At 44.4% G+C, this 22,692-nt stretch overlaps 1 protein-coding gene across 6 annotated transcripts in view; it reads right to left on the bottom strand.

Annotated features, from left to right (window-relative positions):
• AP1S3 (adaptor related protein complex 1 subunit sigma 3) overlaps positions 1 to 12,721 on the bottom strand; it is an 84,270-nt gene extending 71,549 nt beyond the window's left edge. For 4 of the 6 annotated variants that reach the window (XM_036319329.1, XM_036319331.1, XM_036319330.1 and 1 more), the window contains exon 1: positions 12,579 to 12,721. In XM_036319329.1, coding sequence (XP_036175222.1) covers positions 12,579 to 12,669 — 91 coding nt within the window. In that variant the 5' untranslated portion in view covers positions 12,670 to 12,721. The remainder of the gene's footprint in view (positions 1 to 12,578) is intronic. The other 2 variants (XM_036319334.1, XM_036319332.1) reach the window with 2 other exon arrangements.
• Between the last annotated feature and the right edge of the window lie 9,971 nt (positions 12,722 to 22,692).

The raw sequence follows: 22,692 nt of genomic DNA on the forward strand, positions 1-22,692 counted from the left end.
ACCTCCACAGTTAAGAACATGAGGATTAACAAATGAGGGGGAAAAAACCAGCCTGAAGAGTGATTCACGCACTGTTCCTCCACTTATCATTTCCTCTGGACAGAGTAATCAACTTAGATTATATCAAGGATACTTCTTAGTTGGTTAATTTTGTCTAATAGAAAATATGCCTTTAATTAAATTTTTCTCCTCGAGTCTTTTGAGAGGCAGACTGGCCTTTGGTTCTGTTTCAAATCTTTCAAGAAAATTAAAGATACTGGAAAAGGAGGCAAAAGTTCCAGGCAATTTTCAATATGACTTTGAAGTTGAATGAAACATTAATAACTTGGGACCCTATTCATATTCCACAGTGATGCTTATTTGACCTTAATGTGGTTTGTGTGTGTGTGATCAGGAAAAATTGTTCCAGAGGCAGGGCTTAAATAGGCTAAATATGCTTAAATATGCTGAACTCGCCGAAACCGGTTTGGCTCAGTGGATAGAGCGTCGGCCTGCGGACTGAAGGGTCCCAGGTTCGATTCCGGTCAAGGGCATGTACCTGGGTTGCGGGCATATCCCCAGTAGGAGATGTGCAAGAGGCAGCTGATAGATGTTTCTCTCTCATCGATGTTTCTAACTCTCTATCTCTCTCCCTTCCTCTCTGTAAAAATTCAATTAAAAATATATTAAAAAAAAAATATGCTGAACTCAGCACCCTGCATGGTAATGACCACTGAGATGTTTATTAAGAACTTTCATTTTCTTCCTACCGCAGCCAATCCAGCACTCAAGAAAAACTAGATGCCAGGGCCTTCGTGCCTTGATAGCGATACCTACAGCTATGAGCAAAATGTGTTAAAAGGTGGGAGGTGGCACACCCATGTACTCTTTCTAAGTTCAGGTTCAATCTGACCTGCCTTGGTATAGAGTCAAGCCTCCCAAAGCTTGCTGATGTAGACTGCATCATTTGAATTCTTCGGGTATTAAAACCATGAGGCCAAATGGACTCTGAAAGGTAGAATTTATACACAGCACACTTAGAATTGAGGAATTGACTTCTTAGTAAAGAAACCGAGGGCACGTGCTTGTTTAAGGAATAAAAGAAAAACGTTCTATGCCTACATGGAGTTTTGAATCACATTTAGAAAAAATGGGACGTTAGGATAACCCTTACCTTCTCCCACCTCCCCAATATTTGCAGTCTATGATATTTTGTTTCTTTATTTTATCTGTTCAAAGGAACTCTTCAGGGGAGAAAATAAGTCTTATGAACCAATTTTTAAGTGGTTTATTGGCTTTTTCCTATTTCTTTAAAATAGAGCCTAGCTATCATTTATGGAATGAATTCCAGGCCCCCGTGCAAAAGGCTTGAACTGGATTCTCTCATTCAATCCTCAGGTAATCCCAGGAAGTAGGCCTGACTAGGAGACGGAGGAGCCACCTGTCCAAGTCACGCAGCTTACACACAGGGCCAGGGGTGTCCACCTCGCCACCTCCGCACTCCCTGCCACATCACACCTGGTCCCACATCTTCTAGATGCGAGCAAGCCAAGGCTTCGTGAAAACCGGTGTGAAATGCTCCGCGTGTCACACGACAGAGAGGCCTCTTCTGACAGAATGTTCTGTCACCTGATGAAATTCTCACACTTCTCATTGAAGAAACATTTTTTTTTCAGTCCTTTTCTAGCTTCAGCTGCAGGATGAAACCTGATTTTTCCCCCCTTTTTTTTCAAGGAAAACGAGGAAAAGCAGCAGACACTGAAATTGGGGGCAGAACAATTCAGTGATAATCTGGATCTGATACCAGATTTGCCAGGTCCTTCCCGACTTTTTTAGTATGTGACTTCTCAATTTTGCTGGAATGTTCAGCTGCCCATTAAACGTGGAGAGGCACACCCCGGATGACCTGACAAACACAGCTGTACTTGAATGGCTCAGTCCTGTGAAGCAACTAGAAATATTATTTTACCTGTTACCAAAAGTTTCAGAGTCACTGAAGTGAGTGAGTTGGCTCACATCCCCGCCCCCCAGCTATTCTCAGTTCTCATATGAAAGTAAAATACAATTAGAAGTTCTGAACTCTAGCCAAGAGCCCAAGACCAAGTTAGTGAGAAAGAAAGAGGAAAAAAAATGTGTGTGTGTGTGTGTCTGTGTGTGTGTGTATTTTAAGGGGACTCCTTCTGCTACCATCTCAATTACAAACACATTCAAGCTTAAGAAGTTATAAAACACAGAGTTTCCTAGAGAACCAATAAAAACAACATATTTATAAAGTCTTTTTTATATCATTTAAAAGGTAAGATAAACTGAGGAAGAAAAAAAGTCCAAAGACATGGATTCATGAAACAGACTAACAGATCTCAGGGGAAGGAAGGTGAAGGGGGTGGGAAGAGATTCATCAAAGAATTTATATGCATATATGCATAGCCCATGGACTCAAACAGTATGGTGAAGGCCTGGGGTGAGGCATAGTGGGGGGCTGGGTGGAAAGGGTCAAAGGGGGGGGGTGTAATGGGGGACATCTTTAATACTGTCAACAATAAAAAATAAATTTTCAAAAAGGTATTATATTATGGGGAGAAACCAAGATGGCGGCATAGGTAAACACCGGAGATTGCTGCCTCGCACAACCACTTCAAAAATACAACTAAAAGACAGAACGGACATCACCCAGAACCACAGGAAGGCTGGCTGAGTGGAAATTCTACAACTGGAAGGAAAGAGAAAAGCATACCGAGACTCAGAGGCGGTGTGGTGCGGAAGTAAAATACTAAAGTGCGGAGGTGCATGTGGAGCGGGCTGGCGGCTGAGGGCGTGGTTGTCTTTTTCAATCAGGAGGGAGTCTCAGGCTCTGAGCTCCAGCTCCGGGCGAGTCTCTGGGGACCCAGACTCAAACGGGAGAAGCGGGACTGTCTGGCATCGGTCGGAACTCGAGGGCAGCTTTCTCTCCGAGGTACTTGCAGCAATTGCTGGGACACTGCGAAGCAGAGCCTCTGAAGGCAGGACTGAGAGCAGCCATAACTGCTCGCTCCGCCCGCCCTGTTGATCCCCTGGGACCCGCCCCGCGCAAGCCTTGCACGGAGGCATTTGCTGGATAGCCTCAGACAGAGGCTAGATTAGCACCTCCCTAGAGATCAGGACAGAAGTTCTCCCACTGCAGACACAGCTGATTCTCACAGCCAATTGGCCTGGAGGTCAAATCCCCCCCAGTGTTACCTACAACAATCAAGGCTTAATTACAACAAGACTGTGCACAAAGACCACAAGGGGGTGCACCAAGAAAGCATAAAAAATGCGGAGACAAAGAAACAAGACACAAATGACAGAAATGGAGGAAAGCAAAATGCTGGATATAGCGTTCAAAACCACACTTTTTGGTCTCTCAAGAACTGTCTAGAAGCCGCCGATAAATTTAGTAAGGCCCTCGAAAAGACTGGTGAGACTGCCGATAAATATAGTGAGATCCTCAAGAAATCTAATGAGACCCTCGATATTGTGATAAAGGGCCAACTAGAAATTAAGCATACACTGACTGAAATAAAGAATATTATACAGACTCCCAACAGCAGACCAGAGGATCGCAAGAATCAAGTCAAAGACTTGAAATACGAAGAAGCAAAAAACACCCAACCAGAAAAGCAAAATGAAAAAAGAATCCGAAAATATGAAGATAGTGTAAGGAGCCTCTGGGACAGCTTCAAGTGTACCAACATCAGAATTATAGGGGTGCCAGAAGAAGAGAGAGAGCAAGATATTGAAAACCTATTTGAAGAAATAATGACAGAAAACTTCCCCCACCTGGTGAAAGAAATAGACTTACAAGTCCAGGAAGTGCAGAAAACCCCAAACAAAAGGAATCCAAAGAGGACCACACCAAGACACATCATAATTAAAATGCCAAGAGCAAAAGACAAAGAGAGACTCTTTTTTTTTTTTTTTAAATATATTTTATTGATTTTTTACAGAGAGGAAGGGAGAGAGATAGAGAGTTAGAAACATCGATCAGCTGCCTCCTGCACATCTCCTACTGGGGATGTGCCCACAACCCAGGTACATGCCCTTGACCGGAATCGAACCTGGGACCTTTCTGTCCGCAGGCCGAAGCTCTATCCACTGAGCCAAACCGGTTTCGGCGACAAAGAGAGACTCTTAAAAGCAGCAAGAGAAAGAAAGTCAGTTACATACAAGGGAGTACCCATACGAATGTCAGCTGATTTCTCAACAGAAACTTTGCAGGCCAGAAGGGAGTGGCAAGAAATATTCAAAGTGATGAATGCCAAGAACCTACAACCAAGATTACTTTATCCAGCAAAGCTATCATTCAGAAGTGAAGGTCAGATAAAGAGCTTCACAGATAAGAAAAAGCTAAAGGAGTTCATCACCACCAAACCAGTATTATATGAAATGCTGAAAGGTATCCTTTAAGAAGAGGAAGAAGAAGAAAAAGGTAATGATACAAATTATGAACAACAAATACACACCTATCAACAAGTGAATCTGAAAATCAAGTTAATAATCTGATGAACAGAATAAACTGGTGATTATAATAGAATTAGGGGCATAGAAAGGGAGTGGACTGTCTATTCTTGGTGAGGAAAGGGGTGAGGGGGGTGCGGGAAGAGACTGAACAAAAATCGCACACATATGAATGAGGACAGTAGGTGGGGAGTAAGGGTGGGGTGGGAACTGGGTGGAGGGGAGTTGTGGGGGGGGAAAAAGAGGAACAAATGTAATAATCTGAACAATAAAGACTTAATTTTTAAAAAAATAAAAATTAAAAAAATAACAAAGGTATTATATTAAAATAGAAAACACTGAAGCATCTAATAATAGGACAGACAATAAAAATCTTGCACACCGGATGCTTAGAGCCCTTTCCAGAGACAATCACTGTCTCTTGCATATCCTTCTGGAAGCTTTCAGTTTATATATAGGGGTATCTGTATGTTTATTTTACACAAATGGGGGAAGAATGTGCAGGATCTACGCTGACAAGTTACGCCATACCTGGATGAACAGGGCAAACATGAGAGGGGCTGGGAAGCCATGGTGTCCTGAGCCCAGGGCTCCATGGGGACATGGAGAAAGGCATGCCTGTGGCAGAAGCATTAATCTGAAACTAACTGCGGCAGATGCTCCTGAACGCTGTGTTCAATCGGAACTGGTCCAGGAAATGACCCTGCAAAGGCTGAGTCAGCTGAGCAATGCCCCCTGCCCCCCACCTCCACCCCCCCCCCCTCAGGCCAAGAAGAGTTGGAGGTGTTAGGACCTGAGTTAGCCAGAATTGCTCCCTGATCCATATGCCTCAACTAGGTCCCCACACCACCCATCTCAGAAATGGCGGCAATTTCCAAAAAGATGAGGGCTTAGCCAAGCTTTCTAGTGTAATCCTTTGCCGTGTGCTTGATACAAAATATTTAGAAAGTTTACAGAACTTCCCACCGAGAATGGGGGTTCCGGGAGAGTAGGAAACTTCTGGCTTATCCAGCACAATCTCTGGGGCCCCGATGCAGGGCTGGTTTCTGTGGACACCGGATGCCTGGGTTCGAAGGGCACCACACTTGTTGTGCACCTCAAACTAGCAAAATATTGCATGCCAACTATAATTAACTATAATGATTTTTTTTCAGATTACTGCTGTCATCACCTGAAAATTCTCAGTAAACTCCAAACAAGGGCCCCCTACATTTTCATTTTGCACTGGGTTCCCCCAATCATGTAACCAGTCGTGCCTGGAACACTGCCAGTGTGTCTGATGCACTTGTCTAATACACTTACCAGTGAATACATGGAAGTTGCCTTAGAACATGGGTCAACAAACTACAGCCTATAGGCCAATTCTGGCCCTCCCTTGTTTTGGTAAATAAAGTTTTATTAAAATGTATCCACACTCATTCACACCTTGTCCATGGTTTCTTTCACTCTACAGTAGAAGAGTTAATGGTGACAGAAACTACAGAGCCCACAAAATCTAAAAACATTTACAACCCAGCCCTTGACAGAAAAAATTTTCTGACCCCACCTTAGAACGCTGTCTTAAATTTTTCTGCCCAAATAATTTTAACAGCAGCAAAGGCAGGTAGCCTTGGGAGACATGGAGGGTTAGCCTTGACAACTAGCCATAAACATGCTATTTATCAGGCTTTTATCTTTAAAGCTTATGTGCATTTTACATCTTGGACCCAAATATATTCATGTTTTAATGCAAAAAAATAATTTTTTTTCATCTAAAAATGATCTGGATGAGTAGTGTTCATCCTCTGAGGTCCCCCCTCTGCAAGGATAAGTATAAAAAGGGCATGAGCACCTCAATTTGCAAACTATGACCTCAGTGCCTCCTCCTCATAGACCTAGATGGAAGGAAGGCTCAGGAGTATTTTAGTGTTCACTGGACCTCACCCCATACCCATAAATTCTTATCAGCCCCACAATCCTGCTAAACAAGCTCAAAAAAGGGCATTCAAAATAGAATCCTGGATGCTCTTATTCTTCACTGAATGTACTTTAGTCTACGCCCCATCGCACTGAGAAACTAGTGAGTGATCGTATTATTCCTCCCCAGGCAGTTTTAAAAAACTATTTAGAGAGAGCTATCTCACATCCAGATCTATCTGTGGGAAAGTTTTCAGGCTTGGGGCTTTATGGGAGATTTTTTGAAGCCCACCTTCCTCATAAGGGTCAATGGCATTTCATCCCAAACTTAAACAATGTGCGTATAAATTACTGTATTCTGCTATTGGCAGCCATGCAGCAAGTATTTTCCTAGTCAGGATGCTGGCAAGACAGGTTAGTACAACACAGAGCATTTGAGGGGCATTTGCCTCTGATTTCTGCATACATTCTATCACATCTGGGGTCTGGGGGCTTCGAAAGGTGATTAGGGAGTTTCTCCTGGGTAAATAAATGACTAGGACACTTCAGGGGAAACAAAGAATTCCATCAGAGAAGACTGAGATATACCAGGAAGAGAGGCTCTGTGAGAGGCAAGGAGAGGCCCCAGGGAAGGAGGAACCTCATAGGCCCCAGATCTCTGGGACAAACTCTGAATGTAGTAACAACAAAAAAGTGGAAGGAGTTTGTTTCTGTTCTGTTTTGTTTGAAACTCATAGATACAGAGAACAAATAGATGCTTGCCAGAGAAAGGGGGGTGGGGAGTGGGTGAAAAAGATGAAGGGAAATAAGAGGTACAAACTTCCAGTTATAAAATAAATAAGCCACGGGGATGGAATGTACAGCATGGGAACTATAGCCGATAACATCGTAACTTTGTATGGGGACACATGGTTACTAGACCTACTGTGGTGATCACATCATAAGGTATATAAATGTCAAATCTCTATGTTGTGCACCTCAAACTAGTATAATATTGTATGCCAACTATAATGAACTATAATGATTTTTTTAAGTGAAGGAATGATTCACGGAGATGTCAAGAAATGCATGACTCTTAAAGGGATTTTCTTGATGTGTGTGAGAAGGGAAAGGATAACTTTATTATCCTCTCTCTGTCCATAATGAAATAATTCATGGGACCCAACGGGACAAGCATTGACGATACAGTGTGGCAAACACGCAGTCTGCTGACCGTTCCCTTCCAGCTGTTGCTAGTAAAATGCCACATAAAAATCATAAGCTCTTGTCAGTATTTGTCATAAAAACGAGTAATAGGAACTCAGAAGTAACAGTCCTGGCGAGAGGCAAATACAAGTTTCCCTCGTGTTGTTGGGAGATCTGTGGGAAGGGAAGTGGGTGAACCCTCTTGGGACAACTGAACACCACAAAGGGTCATTTCCCTCCCTATTCCAAATCCCCTGTCCCCCACACCAACCGCTGGCCAGCAGCCCAGACTGGGCCTCAAGGGGAGGAAAGAGCTCATTACAGCAATAGACTGCTTCACCCTCAGACTGGAATTTAAACTGCCCAAATAACAAAATCCTGATTACAATTCACTTATGCCACAGACAATACAATTAATATACTGGGTGGGGAGGGGGCACATGGCAGGATTTACAGGTTCATAGTTGCGGCTCTCCTCCCTCACCCTCCCCAATTCCTTTTCACCTTTCCTATGTCTATGTAACATAAAGAGACAGCAATGAACACGGGAAACGGAATTATCTGATTTAGAAGAAGGGTGCACACATGTTGCTTTAAACTAACATGAATTCTGGAAAAGAAATGGCTTCACAGTTCAGCTTGGGAAGGTCTCTCTAAAAAAGACTTAAAATCACAGCAAGAAATCTTCGACATTTCAACAACCGTCTATCTCAGTTTAGATAAATAACATACATTATGAGAACTGAATCTGCAACACAAGAAGATGATTACTCATTTCAAAAGGGCTTTCCATTGGAGTTTCTTTCAATGGGTAATTCCCGTTTTGTTCACAACATGGTTTTAAAAGTCACTTCAACTCTTCAGAAGCATGTGGCCTGCATAAAGCAAAGTCTGCTTGCATTTTTATTTACGGTGTCCCCAAAGCCTTTTAAAATTCACCCTATAAATTTTCACTGCTCTCTTCTTACAGGGGAGAAAAATAAAGAAACAAACTAAAAAATCCTTCCGTCACCCCGCCGGTGTGGCTCCGTGGTTGAGCATCAACCTATGAAGCAAGAGCTCATGGTTTGATTCCCGGTCAGGGCACATGCCCAGGTTGCAGGCTCAATTCCCAGTGTGGGATGTGCAGGAGGCAGCTGATCAATGATTCTCTCTCATCATTGATGTTTCTATCTCTCTCTCCCACTCCCTTCCTCTCTGAAATCAATAAAAATATATTTAAAAATAAAATCCTTCCATCAACATTTTAACCATTCAGTAGCAAATTCTTCCCAGTAAGATGTGCACGTGCACTGGGCTCCCGGCCCCTGAAACACAATAACCCTAGCATTGTTTTCCAAGGCAGAGATTTCTAAAACAAAGGCAGGGTGCAGAAGTACAAAGCTGATTCATACAGTATGATTCAAATACAAACACAGCTCCAAGATGTGTGAGGTCTGAAATCTCTGGGCTGGAAACTTGGGTCACCCGCAGAGTGGAATCCAGAACCTTTTCCGGTGTGCACATGCCAGGTGGGATGCTCTAAGCACTGGCCAGTTTTCCTAGAGTAAGAGTTGGCAAGAGTCAGGAACAGACAGGGGTTAAAAAATGGCCCTCACAAAAAAAGCCTAGTGCTGCAGGGCAACAGGGAGGACCAGTGATTATTCCCTACCATTTGACAGAAAAAACAGATGAGACATCATAGTCACTGAGCACTTATAGTAGGCCAAGCTGCTCTATGCATTTTCATCTGCATTAACTCACACAACCTCTCTCTGATGCCTTTACACTCTTAAAAATAGACAGCCCCCAAATTGTTGTGCTTTTTGTTTGTGTTGTTTTGTTTTGTTAATCCTCAGCCGAGGATATTTTTCCATTGATTTTTAGGGAGAGTGGAAGAGAGAGGAAAAGACAGAGAGGAACATCAATGTGAGAGAAACACATCAATTGGTTACCTCCTGCACAAGCCCTGACCAGGGCTTAGGCAGGGGAGGAGCCTACAACCAAGGTATATGCCCTTGACTGGAATCGAACCCGGGACCCTTTGGTCCGCAGGCCAGCACTCTATCCACTGAGCCACGGCTAGGGCCCAAATTGTTGTTTATGTAGGTTGTAGCCATATATTATACATTTAAATAGAGAAAAAGTTTAGAAATTAACTGGTTCATTTATTTTTTATATATATTTTTATTGATTTCAGAGAGGAAGGGAGAGGGAGAGATAGAAACATCAAAGATGAGAGAGAATCATTGATCAACTGCCTCCTGCACAATCGTGGATCGAGCCTACAATTCTGGCATATGCTTTGACCAGAAATCAAACTGTGACCTCCTGGTTCATAGGTCAATACTCAACCACTGAGCCACCACAGCCCGGCTGGGCTCATTTTTTAAAAAAAAAAAAAGGCTATTACACACTAACAGAGATAACTTTTTATGAAGAGTAACAATATTTTCCAAAGCAAAATATATATATATATATATATATATATATATATATATATATATATATATATATATATTGAGAAGGGTGGCACTGTTACCTTTTAGCAAGTCTCCATAATTTCTGGCTCAATAGGAGGCATTTGGACTCTCCTAACTGCTTCTGCATTCAACAGATGCACTACCCAAGGTCATTCTGTTGTATTTGCTTCAATAGAACTCCACGTGCAGTCACATGGGAATGAACATGAAGAGGGCAGATAATATCATGTGTTATCATGAAAACAGTTTGGCCTTATGGCCCTCTGAAAAGTCTTAGGGACTCCTAAGGACCGCTGCCTTACAAATTTAGAACAAATATTGTCTCCATGAGCAAACTAGCATGGAGAGGTCAAGGGCTTGTCCAAGGACACGCTGCTAGAACATGCCAAACCAGGTAAAAGGCAAAGAGCACAACAATTACTCTCATCTGGTTGTTGCAAGGATAGAGATCATAAATGCAAGGGTTGTGCATGCCACTTGGCCTATCACAAGTGCTCAAGACATTAGTATTTCCTGTTGGGCAAGATCTGGTGGAAAACCAGGGAAACTGCACATTTCTGATCAACTGACCACAATTTTCACCAGCAAGAAAGTTAAATCTCCACAGCAGGTGCTAGAGCAGTGATGGCAAACCTTTTGAGCTCGGCGTGTCAGCATTTTGAAAAACCCTAAGTTAACTCTGGTGCCATGTCACATAAGAAATTTTTTGATATTTGCAACCATAATAAAACAAAGATTTATATTTTTGATATTTATTTTATATATTTAAATGCCATTTAACAAAGAAAATTCAACCAAAAAAATGAGTTCGCATGTCACCTCTGACACCCGTGTCATAGGTTCACCATCACTGTGCTAGAGCATGGGCCCCGCCGCAGCCCCTGGGATGGAAGCTGTCTTCAGCTGCTCAGCAACTCCACGGCCACATTCCACCCCCCATCAGGCAAATGATGCTGGCGGGCTGCTGCTCACGGTCACCTTGTTCCTTGGGAAACCTGAGCAAGCCAAGAGAGCTGCTCCATTATTTACAGCCTCCTTTTTGCATCACATGTATTTACCAGGAACCCTCAGCAAACAAACAACGGTGCCTCTACATGCCTCTAGTCTGTGCAGCCAAAGCCCTCCTCCTAGGAACTGGCACCTGGGTCTTGCTGTCCAGGGGCTCGGCTCTCCCTTTCTCTCCTTGTCCATCAACTGTCTGAACCCACATGGTCCTCCTGTCCGGGCCACCAGGGGCTTGCAGGTCACTTTTCCCGGGATTTGGAGAGTGAGGTCACCTGATGAAGTGGGTCTGGTGCAGCTCAGGCCACTGTGCTCTCAAAATGCTACCTGGATGGAAGGCAAGAGCAAGAGGTGCCTGAAGCTGTCGCTTCCACCCAAGTGCATCCACGGACCTGTCCCCTGCAACACTGCAACTGGTCTCCCTGTTTCCACTGTGATACTCACACAGACACACACACACACACGCATACATACATACACATGCACACACACATACATGTGCACATGCACACATGCACACACAGAGAGACACGTATACACGTGCACACATACATGCACATACATAGACACGCATACATACACACATACACACGTCTAACCTCCAACAGCCGCCAAAAAGATCGTTTAGAAATATGAATATAATGAACAACATAAACTAATGGACAAAAACAGATCCAGAGACAGAGAAGCATCCATTAGACCGTCAAACCCCCTCAGAGGGAAGGTAGGGGAGGGTGGGGGTAAGGCGGAGAGATCAACCAAAGGACTTGTATGCTTGCATATAAGCCCAACCAATGGACACAGACACCAGGGGGGTGAGGGCATGAGCGGGGGTGGGGGTGGGGGGCGGCAAGGGGGGATAAGGACACATGTGTAATACCTTAATCAATAAATAAAAGAATATAAAACAAATATATAGAAGAGATAAGGTCCGTTTTCCTGCTAACATGCTCCCAAGGATCCCCCACTCAGATGGAGTAAAAACCAAACTCGGCTTCTAAGGCCCGGCCTCATGTGGCCAGGGTTTCTTCTCTGTGGCCTTTCCTCCGCCTGCTCCCACCGCCGCAGGGCTCCTCCAAGACCTCAGACGTCACCACCTCCTCACAGCGGCCTTTCCCGCACGCCCACCCCGCAGACTGGCCTCTCCACCCTCCACCTCCTGGTGTTTGCGAAGACAGCGCGCTTACTCTCCTTGTTACTGGTGGATTACACGCCTCCCTCCAGCCACACCTCCCGCTTAGAACTTGAGCCCCGGAGAGCTAGGTCCCCACCGATCCTCCGCGATATCCCCAGCGCCTGGCACCCCGCCTGGCACAGCCTAAGTGCTCAGCTAACATTGGCAGAATGAATGAAGCAGCGGCGCCAGGTGGCCGCGAGAGTCCCGGCTGGGGTCCCGGGTGCCCCGGCGCGCCCGCCCCGTCCCGGCGGCTGGGCCACAGGCACGGACGGGGACGGGCCGGGGGACCCCGGCGGGACCCGGCAGCTCCCCACGGAGCGCCGGGCCGGGCTCCGCAGGTGCCTCTCGAGAGCCAGAGCGCTCACTCCCGGGCCAGCGCCGCCCCGATCTCGGGCACTCACCATGGTGACCGGGCCGCCTCCGCCCCAGCCTGACGGGTGCCGAGTGGCGAGAGCCAAGTGCAGGAGCCGGCGCGGCTGACAGGTGAGGCATCTGCCTCGGACCAGGGCTGCTTCCCACAATGCCCTCGAACTGAAAGTTTGCAGACTCCTCCCCGCCGGCTCCCCTGCCGCTCCCCCAGTTCCCCCTCCTCCCCTCCCTCCCTCCTCCCCGCCCCTCGCCCCGCCCAGCGCCGCGCTGGCGGCCTCAGGTGACAACTCACCTGCGCGCCTCCAATGCACCTGGGCAGAAGAAAAGAGTTCGCTGGCCTTTTCAATCGACCCCAAACAAGGCCTCTGTGGTTGGAGTTAAGTGAGAGGAGGTTCAGGAGGTGAGCAGGAGCCAGAAGGCACTGGGTCCTTCCTACATGAGGTCATCATAGACACTAAAAGCCCGTGAGACGGCAACAGCCTCCAACCTCGAAGTTCTCAAAAATCTCAGTGCCTCCATATCCCCGGCTTTCAGTTGCTACATGCCTGATGGCTTCCACTCCTGGTGTGAGGCATCCGCCAGAGGGCTCTGAAAGAGGGTTATTTAACAGTTAAACCCCAGATGATGGGGTGAGTTTGCCTCCTGACAGATGGTCCACAGTTACTGTGAATTCAGGAGAGCTGCTTTCCACACTTCTAATTCTCCGGCCAGGATCCGTTTTCTCTCCATCATGGACCTGTTGCCTCGTGGTACCTGGATCTTCTCTTTCTATCTGATTTTAAAGCGGGGGCTCAGCCCTATCGCACACACCTTGCTGATTGATCTATGCAAAATACCTATGGGCTTCTGCTTTAAGGGTTTATTGCTAGTGGAAAGACATGGGAAGACTAAAGGTGAGTCTTAAAGCTGGTAAAATCTCAGTGATAATTAAGTAAAAAATTAAAGCAGGACAAAGTTCCCTGACTCTGTGGTTCATGTTAGGGAAAGTTTGATTAGAGAATGAGGGGAATTTAACTTAACAACTATTGCCATCCCTTGCCTTCCGTCATGACCTTGCTGAGATAGGCCGTGGATGCTATCCTGGGCTTCTGTCCTGGGCTTCTCCCCCAAATGTTCTTACCTCCAGATTCTCAAATAACACCCCAATAACTCTTATGGCTGGACACCTCATATAGGTTATCTTACCTGGCCTTCAAGACAACCTGTAATTCAATACATGGTTTGCAGATACTTTCTCCCATTTTATAGGTTTCCCTTTTATTTTAATGTTTTCAACATTGTACAGATAAGAGCCTGAGACTCAGAGGCAGTGAGGCCAAAGCAGGCACAGACAGCAACCAGAGGCAGGGCTGAGCCTGGCACTGAGGCACCCAGGCTCAAGCCGATCCCCTCCGGAGCCTCACTCCTGGCAGACCCGCTCAGAATGCAGCAGTGGTGTCAGCAATGTTTACTCAGAACATTCACTGTCTCAGTGGGATAACGAATTTTTGAGTCTTGACTCCCTATCTCATCTTTGCTCCCTTTCAAACTCCAGGCTCTACATGAGGTCAGCAAGGAGGCCAACCCCATTGAGGCCCCAGAGGCCCTATAACTCAAGATGTTTCACTGTGAAGAGGGCTTCCCTGGCCTAAGCCTGACAGGGCCTTCAGATTCAAAATCTGCTGTCTTCGTGTTATCCTAAAACTACAAAACTAAAGGGAAAGGCAATAAGCATTTATTTGTGATCCAAAAGAATAGCTTTGCAGGAAGCACTGATTCAGGTAGAAGCCCAAATAGTGTCCCCAAGAGGAAGTGAATGCAAGGGATAGTTATGAGAAAAGGGAAGGGAACAATTATGTGAATAGGAGGAAGAAATAGAAGGTGCAGAAAGGCGACATAGTGACGCTCATTCTAAAGAATGTCTTTAATTTTCAGTTCTAGTTACGACAAATAGTTGTTTGGGATACAGTGCTGCTTAGGCCCATTCTGAAGGTGGCTTCGCCCATGTTCCAACATTCCAAAGGTTTGAGGAGTAAGACGTGCAAGGCTGTTCCTCTGGGATGGCAGCTTTGATTTTAAAGTGTCTCCATTGATGTGTTTTCTCACAGTTGGCAGAAGCCAGGGTGCACGGTGTGTTGTACTTTTCAGATTTGGTCATCCCTGAGCCGGTGCACACAATTCTTGTGTGTGTGTGTGTGTATGTGTACTGACTCACAACCCAATGCCCTGGTATTATAGGTCAACTTCATTTATGAGTTTCACTTCTCAAATCACTCCATAGTTGCATGGTAAGAGAAGATATAAAACATGCAGTAAAGGCCACCCTGGAGTCCACCGGGAGAAGAAGAAATTAGGCACATGATAACAGTCAAATGATGCCATTCTAGAAAATGTTAATTTTCTAGAAATTAAGAGAGATCAGGCTATGAGTTTAAAACAATAAAGGAAGAAAAGGTCATCAAAGGAGTTTTGTCAGGAAGTCTTTCTTTCCGATCATAATGGTAACCTGGTTAAATGTTAACTAAACTAAAGATAAATGGAATGGGGAGGAGGAACTCCTGGGTTTCTCATTTTGTTAGTCTTATTAAATACAAGACACGTCAGCAGAGTGGGCTGATGGTTATCACTGCTATACCACAAGAAATAAAGGGAATGGAATGCAGATACACCTTGTTAATCTGGCAGCTATAATCACCACTAAAAATGCAGTAGATGTCAGTGTGATGGGTGCCGAGTCTTTGGTTTTTAGATTCCATACATAAGTGAAATCACACAGTATTTTTCTTTGTCTGACTTATGTCTCTCAGCATAATACCCGCTGGGTCCATCTATATTGTTCCAAATGGCAAGATTTAATTTTTATTTTATTTTTACTGCTATGTAATCAAACAAACAAAACAAAAACAGACTCATAGAAACAGGGACCACAGGGATGGTTGCCCTACTGTGATAGGTTTATACAATAAAAGGTGATTACTGGAATTAGTGGGCTGATCGCATGGTAAGGTATACAAAAGTTCAATCACTATATTGTACACCTGAAACTAATATAACTAATATTGTACAGAAACTATACTTAAACCAAAAATAATAAATTTAATGATTTTTCCATTTTAAATAAAGATTGAGAGACTTTGTTTAAAAGTCGATGGAGAACTATTAAACTTTATTTAAAAGGCGATGGAGAACAATCAGAACCATCTAGCCCTCCAGTGAGTTGAGGCAGGGGAAGGGTTGAGAGCTAACCCCTGCCCTGGTGACGTGGCTCCATGGACCCGTGCTGAGTGCTGGGATTGCCTTACAGTGGAAGAGGTGTTTATCTCAGTGGATAAATGCGACAGTTTATAGCTTCTTTAAGCATTTGGAATGAGGGAGGGAACATAAAAATGATTATGTGAAGGTGGGAGAGAGCAAGGCAGAGATAGGATTAAGATTCTGTGTTCTCTTCTGGGTGATCATACTTTAGGGCAGTAGTTCTCAACCTTCCTAATGCCGCGACCCTTTAATACAGTTCCTCATGTTGTGGTGACCCCCAATTTCATTGTTACAAATTGAACATAATTAAAGCATAGTGATTAATCACAAAAACAATATGCAATTATATATGTGTTTTCTGATGGTCTTAGGTGACCCCTGTGAAAGGGTCATTCGACCCCCAAAGGGGTTGTGACCCACAGGTTGAGAACTGCTGCTTTAGAGGAAGGGTCTGAAAAAGAGGCATTTCAGAGGTTTGTTAACCTAGATGCACAGAAACAATGGACAGGGCTTACTTAAGACAAATATAAGCCTTCCACTAAAAAGTTATAGGCCTGGGGCGTGACTACCCACCCTGACGTGCCCAGTTAGGAATTTATGATCATATCATCCTGTGAAGCTACTTTCCATAGAACCTCTTTTTCATTCATGGGTCCTAAAGACACTGGCAGGATTAAAAAGTCAGTATTCACTAATTATTGCTGTTATTACTAGTAATAAATTTTAACTTGTATTAACTTTTTTAAAAAGCTTACAGCACTTTCTTCTGACGCTGTGACTCAGGGAACCGAACTTTGTTTTCTACTTCCCTGTGTGTTTGCCTCATTTCTTGGACCATGTTTTAATCACCTTTGTATCTCCTTCGCTGCTCAATAAATATTTGAATGAATAATAATTTTTAAAAAGCTGCCTTGTATACTCACTGACCAAAGTACCTTTTCCAAAACATGTCAAAATGTGTCTCTAAAAAGTCCTGCATTGTTTCAAAGCAATGGAGAGAGCTGAGCAGGTTGGCATGGTAGCTTCATGGCTCCAGCAAGCTATTCTCCAGCAGTGCAAGCTGCACATGAAGCCCAAGAAACAAGCAGATTGCCTGGCTGGCATGGCTCAGTGGTTGGGCATCAACCTGTGAACCAGGAGGTCATGGTTCAATTCCCAGTCAGGGCACATGCCTGGGTTGTGGGCTTGATCCGGATGTGCAGGAGGCAGTCAATCAATGATTCTCTCATCATTGATGTTTCTATCTCTCTCTCCTTCTCCCTCTCCTTCCCTCTCTGAAATCAATAAAAATATATCTATATATATAAAAGGCTAAGCAACAGACCAACCAACCAACCAGCCGACTAGCTGGTAGGTATGACACACACTGACCACCAGGGGGCAGATGCTCAATGCAGGATCTGCCAAGCGACAGCAACTTTGCAGAGTGCCCTCTCGCACTCCAGGACCCCTTGGGGGATGTCGGACTGCCGGTTTCAGCTGGATCCCTACAGGCCAGGCCAAGGGACCCCACCTGCTGGAGCGACCCCACTCACTCCCTCACTCCGCAGATGCCCTTCGAGCCCCAGCATTGCCTCAGGTTGCGGCTGGCCAGGGAGGGACTGCAGGAGATTGGCTCCAGGGCATGTACGACCCCTCTTGCCCAGTCCTGCACCACTGGCCATCTTCTAATTAATTTCCTTTTAATGTGCACAAATCCGTGCATTGGGCCTCTAGTATATACTCGAGCACTGCAAGTACGTATATAAAAAGAAACAAGCAGCATAGTAATCTGCACACAAAGATTTATTGTCACCTGAGGAAATGTCAGCAAGCAGTCCCCTACACACAGAGATTTATATGAATGAATATTTCCCCTTCTTCTGTTGAAGGAGAATAGGTCCTTTGCCTTATATTTTCTGACCTTGTGACATTACGACATCGTAAATACCCTGTTACATGCTGGCTTTTTTTCTAGAATGGATCAGTATTCTAAAAAGTGTTAAGGTAATAAATACTGGATGCTAACCTTAACTTTATTATTTATTTATTTATTTATTTATTTATTTATTTCGAATTAAAGAGTCGCATTTATTGCAGTCCAGGACTATGAGGGGCCATTCCCCAAATCTCATAGCAACAAGATGGTCGAAGCTCCAAGGTTATATAGGCAAAAAATCACAAAGGTATTGATTACTTCCCAGGGTTTGGAATGAGGAACCTGGTTCGCAAAAAAAGCAGTTTACAGAAGCAGAATTAAGCACGTTATCTAAATTACAGTTTTGGGTCTAGAGCCCTTTGGTAACCTGGGTTAAACTTAGGCATGTTATCTAAATTACAGTTTTGGGTCTAGAGCTCTCTGACCTTGAGATAACGGTGCTGTCCTTCCCAGGTAAAGGAAAATGTGCTTTCTAAGTCCAGTATGACCACAACCCATGGGATATTCACATTACAATCAATAAGGCATTTAATCGAATGGGATGATTTATACAATTCAGAAAATCAAAGTAACTTTTCTATTGTTAAGACAAACAACAGGATTAGAGTTAAACTACAGTTTCTACCTGAGATGGTGGCTACCATACTTCATTCCCCGCTGGTTTTATGTACGTGAGTCAAATCACGAACTCATCTTTACTAGTTAGGGGATTGTACTGCCCCCTAACTACAAGTAGTTTGACCGAATTAATTTTTCTAAACTACCAGCTTGGCACATTTAATTTTCATTTACTCACCCCACTTCTTTTAGGGGCATTCTTTATTCTGTTCCTGCTCTCCTGTCCCCTAGTGCATCTAGTCCCACTTGGCCCTGGACTTTCTCACTGGCTAGAAAAAAATGTTCTTACAGTTACCAAGTGCCCTAGTGCCACAGTCCCCGCCAGTACTGTCCTCACTGAAGTCCAGTTCCCCTCCTGCGGGCGTTGAGCCTCCTCCTGGATCTCATGGGTGAGGCCACTGGCTGCCGGGATCAAGGCCGTTTCCTGGTGCAGGAGCTGGGAGTGGTGTAGCCAGGTCTGAATGCCGTCAGCAGGGCGACAGTGTATAGTCCTTTCCAAGTTGGGGTGAGTCCTTGGGTCCTGAACTTCTTTACCCACACTGAGTCCCCAGGCTGGAAAGGATGTACAGGGTCCGAGGTGGGCACTGGCAGGGCGTCTTGAACAAGCTTATGGGTGGCTCTCTGGGTATACTGCAGAGCCTGCAAGGACTCTAGAGGATTTCAAGTGACTCCGATGAAATTTTTTTTTTTTAGGGACGAGCCAACGTCCCCTGACCACTAGCTGGATCCCAAGGGGAGTTCTTTGGGGCCCTGGAACTTCTCAGGGTGCGCACCCCCTAGAGACCCCTCAGTCTCCACAAACGGCTCAGGGGAGGTTCGGCCTCCTTTTGTCGCTAATCTTAACTTTAAAACGCACATTCTGCTCTTTTGATCTAGTATTTTAAGAGTTGGGTGAGGCCATAAGTTGCCAGGAATTCATGTAGCAGTAGAGGATTTTCATGCAGGCTCATCCTACTTTCTTTTCTTTTTCTTTTTTCCCTATAATTATGTGGTTTGGTATATATTTTTGTAATTGTTAAATGTTCAGTTACAGTTTACATACAATATTATATTAGTTTCAGGCATCAAACAACATGATTAGATATTTTATACCTTCTGAAGTGATCGCCCCAATAAGTTTAGTACGTATCTGACACCACGCATAATGATTACAATTGACTATTTTCTTAAAACACCGTCTTTTCCTCTCTAGTCACTTGTTTCCTCTCCTGCCACACTGGCTTCACGCTTGTTTTCTCCCCACTCCCACCTTTGAGAAAGCACTGAGATTGCTCCAGATGTTCTTGAAAGTTAACATCCCTCTGTTATAGATGAGGAAACTGAGGCTCAGAATAGTTAAACAACTTGTCAGTAAAATGCAGAGCTGGGATTCCGGTTTGGGCGACCTTGGCTCCGAAGTCCATTATCTTTTCACTACAGTTATCTTTCGGCCACCAGCGTGCTTTACCTAGACTTTGAACTTTCCTTTATTCTTGTCCTCTTCATTCCCAAAGCACTCGGCTGTATTATTCTAGCCAAGCCTTTCAGCATTGTGAGCAAGAGTCTGAGAGGTTCCTTGTCTTGGACTCAGCGTTCATACTTCCACCTCTAGCCTGAGGAATCACCACCCTGGACATGGTCAGGGCCCCACTGATGGATGGGAGAACTCAAACATCCATAAGGAGTCCTGCTGAGGCCATATGGACTTCAGACTTTGGTGTGCACAGAATCATGGAGGGAACAGGCTCAAGATACCGAGCCCAACCCTGCCCAGAGAAATGCTGATTCAGACCTGCTCAAGGGTTATAGCGAGGTAGCTGTGTGCTCAGATTCCCCAATAAGGCTTCAGTTTTTGTCCTGGCCTAACCACTGCTTAGCTCTGCAACCTTGGACTGATGTGTAACGTCTCTGTGCCTCCGTTTCCTCATTTATAAATGGAGATAATGTTACTATGCAATTCATAGTTTTTCTGTGAGAATTAACCGCAATCGTAATACCTGCAAAGTATTTCACATGGTTCCTGGTACATAGTATGCACTTAATAGAAGTCAACCATTCTTTAATACTACAGTTTGTGAGCCTCTTTCTTGGGCAAAATCAAAGCTCTAGTTCGGACTGCATCCTCCTCAGGAAAAGTAGAAGAGTTCGAGTTCTGAGTTCTCCCTCTCTGCCCCTGGCAATCACGCACTCCCCACAGGCCCCAAAGTCAGTTAATTTTCAATTTGGTTCAGTCCCAAAGTTGCCTACTAAGAAGCTCCCCCTCAGGGCTACTTAGCTGGAGAACCTCAAAGCTAGGGCACCTATCCCCCGGTTTTTAACATAAATGACTGGAGAACCCACAACTTATGAAGACTCCAGAGACACTTTCTTATTCACAAGTACCGCATATTTGGCAATTCTGTATTAAGTACCTACTATGTGCTGGGCACTGTTCTGGGTGCATAGTACCCCGCCCTATGTGAGTGTATAATTCAGTGTACAGTAGACGAGTATATCAACAAAAACAGTATACCTGGAAATCATGATGAGTTCTATGATGGCTGAACCAGGGATCAGTGATAGAGAACAATGAGAAGCGACACCAAAGAGCAACATAGGGAGAAACTCTGAGGAAGGGACACCTAACCTGAAGGCTGAAAGGAACACAGCTGGTGAGGGGGATGGGAGAGGACACTATCTTGGCTTTGACAGGGTACGAAGACTTTACCTGCTGGGGATGAGAGTGCTTGGAGGCACTAGGGAAGGCATGTGGGGCTGGAGCACAGGAGGGAGCAGAACAATCCAAGATCTCATCCCAGGTGAGGTAGGCTTTGTGGGCTCTGCTAAAAACCTGGGGTTTTATTTTTAAAAAGAACTGCTTTTAGCCTTCTGTGCAAAATGGCACCCACATCCTACTGGCCCCACGATTAAAGAATCATGAACAGAATGCTTGTTCCGGACCCCCCTTTCCCTTTCTCTGAATCCCTTTTTAAATGACATCACCTATCTCAGGCCTTGGCAGTGGAGGTATTCACTTACCTGAGCCCCTCTATGCAACACAGAAAATTATTTTTCTTGGATGTGGTTATTGGGAATGTTCCCCATTTCTCATTTCATTTCCCATTTTGTAACCATTGAACATTTGCCTAGCTAGTTCTCTTGCATCAAATCTACACCTCCAGGCAAAATGAGAGCCTGCATGTTAGTTTAGAGTTTGATTTCTGGTAAAATGAAGCTCTCAGAGCAGTAAATAACCTTGTCTCTCCTTGCCAGACTTAGACTAGATCAGGGGTGGGCAACCTTTTTGTGAGTGTGTGCCAAAACCAGCAAAATCTCTGACTCAAAATTCTTCTGCGTGCCAACCCTAATTTTTTGAGAACATGTTACGCCTACTTGATATCTCTTAAGGCGTACATATTGAAGAAATAATAAAATTCATTCGAGCGACAAAAACACAGTATATGATGATGAAAAATACATTTATTTTTTAATGTATACATGTACACTGATAGTCCGACAGAAAACTTTATGACTCTGTTTGATATTATCAGTGGGACTTTTGCTGCCGAGAGAAACATAGAAATTTATTCCCCTTTCATTAATACTGGTGGGCAAAGCGAGAGAGAAGGTTTCATTTTTATAGAGTGAAATTTTGAATAAGTAGGTGAGGCAGTTGTCTTGTCAATGAAAACCCGTTGGGTCTGAGGCTGAAACCAAAACACTGGTCGGATCTAGGAAGGCAGGGAGAGTTAAGGCAGAGGCATAGAAATTGCTCTTCCCCTCTCTTGTCAATCCATGTCTATGGTCTTTAAGATAACTTGTTATGTAAAATTATTTATTTATCTAAGATACACCTACACTGAATTTATCTGAAAAATAAAAAAGTCGATATTAAGAAAAAAATTGTAAATGGAAGATTATAAGAGAGGGTTTCATGTGCCAGCAAAAGTTACTGGCGTGCCATGTTTGGCACGCGTGCCAGGGGTTGCCCACCCCTGGACTAGATGCTAACAGCCTTTCGAGTCTGTAGTAAGGCTTTTAAAGACCAGAAGGCTGAACTAATTTCAGAATAAGGCATGACCATGGTGACACCCTGTGTTCATTTTGAGTAACAGCTACCAGTATGAACCTTTTCCCCTCTACCTAAAGAAAATTAAAGATGTTAAGTGGGAAAACATCCTTTATGCACTCAGCCCATTCTTAGGAACCTTATTTTTCCTATAATTGGTCTTCACCTTCCCAAGTACAACTTAATAAAAAAGAATATCAGTTCAATTCAGCGGGTCTAAGAAGTAGGGGCAGCAATGAACTGTCTTTCAACCACCGAGCCTTAGTGTTCTCATCAGCAAAAGTAGAAGTTTGGACTGTGTACTGCCCGGGTTCTTTTCAATTCTAAAATCCCAGGAACCTGTGATGAG

The sequence above is a fragment of the Myotis myotis genome, unplaced genomic scaffold (assembly GCF_014108235.1).
Source record: "Myotis myotis isolate mMyoMyo1 unplaced genomic scaffold, mMyoMyo1.p scaffold_m19_p_8, whole genome shotgun sequence".
NCBI classification, from domain to species: Eukaryota; Metazoa; Chordata; class Mammalia; order Chiroptera; family Vespertilionidae; genus Myotis; species Myotis myotis.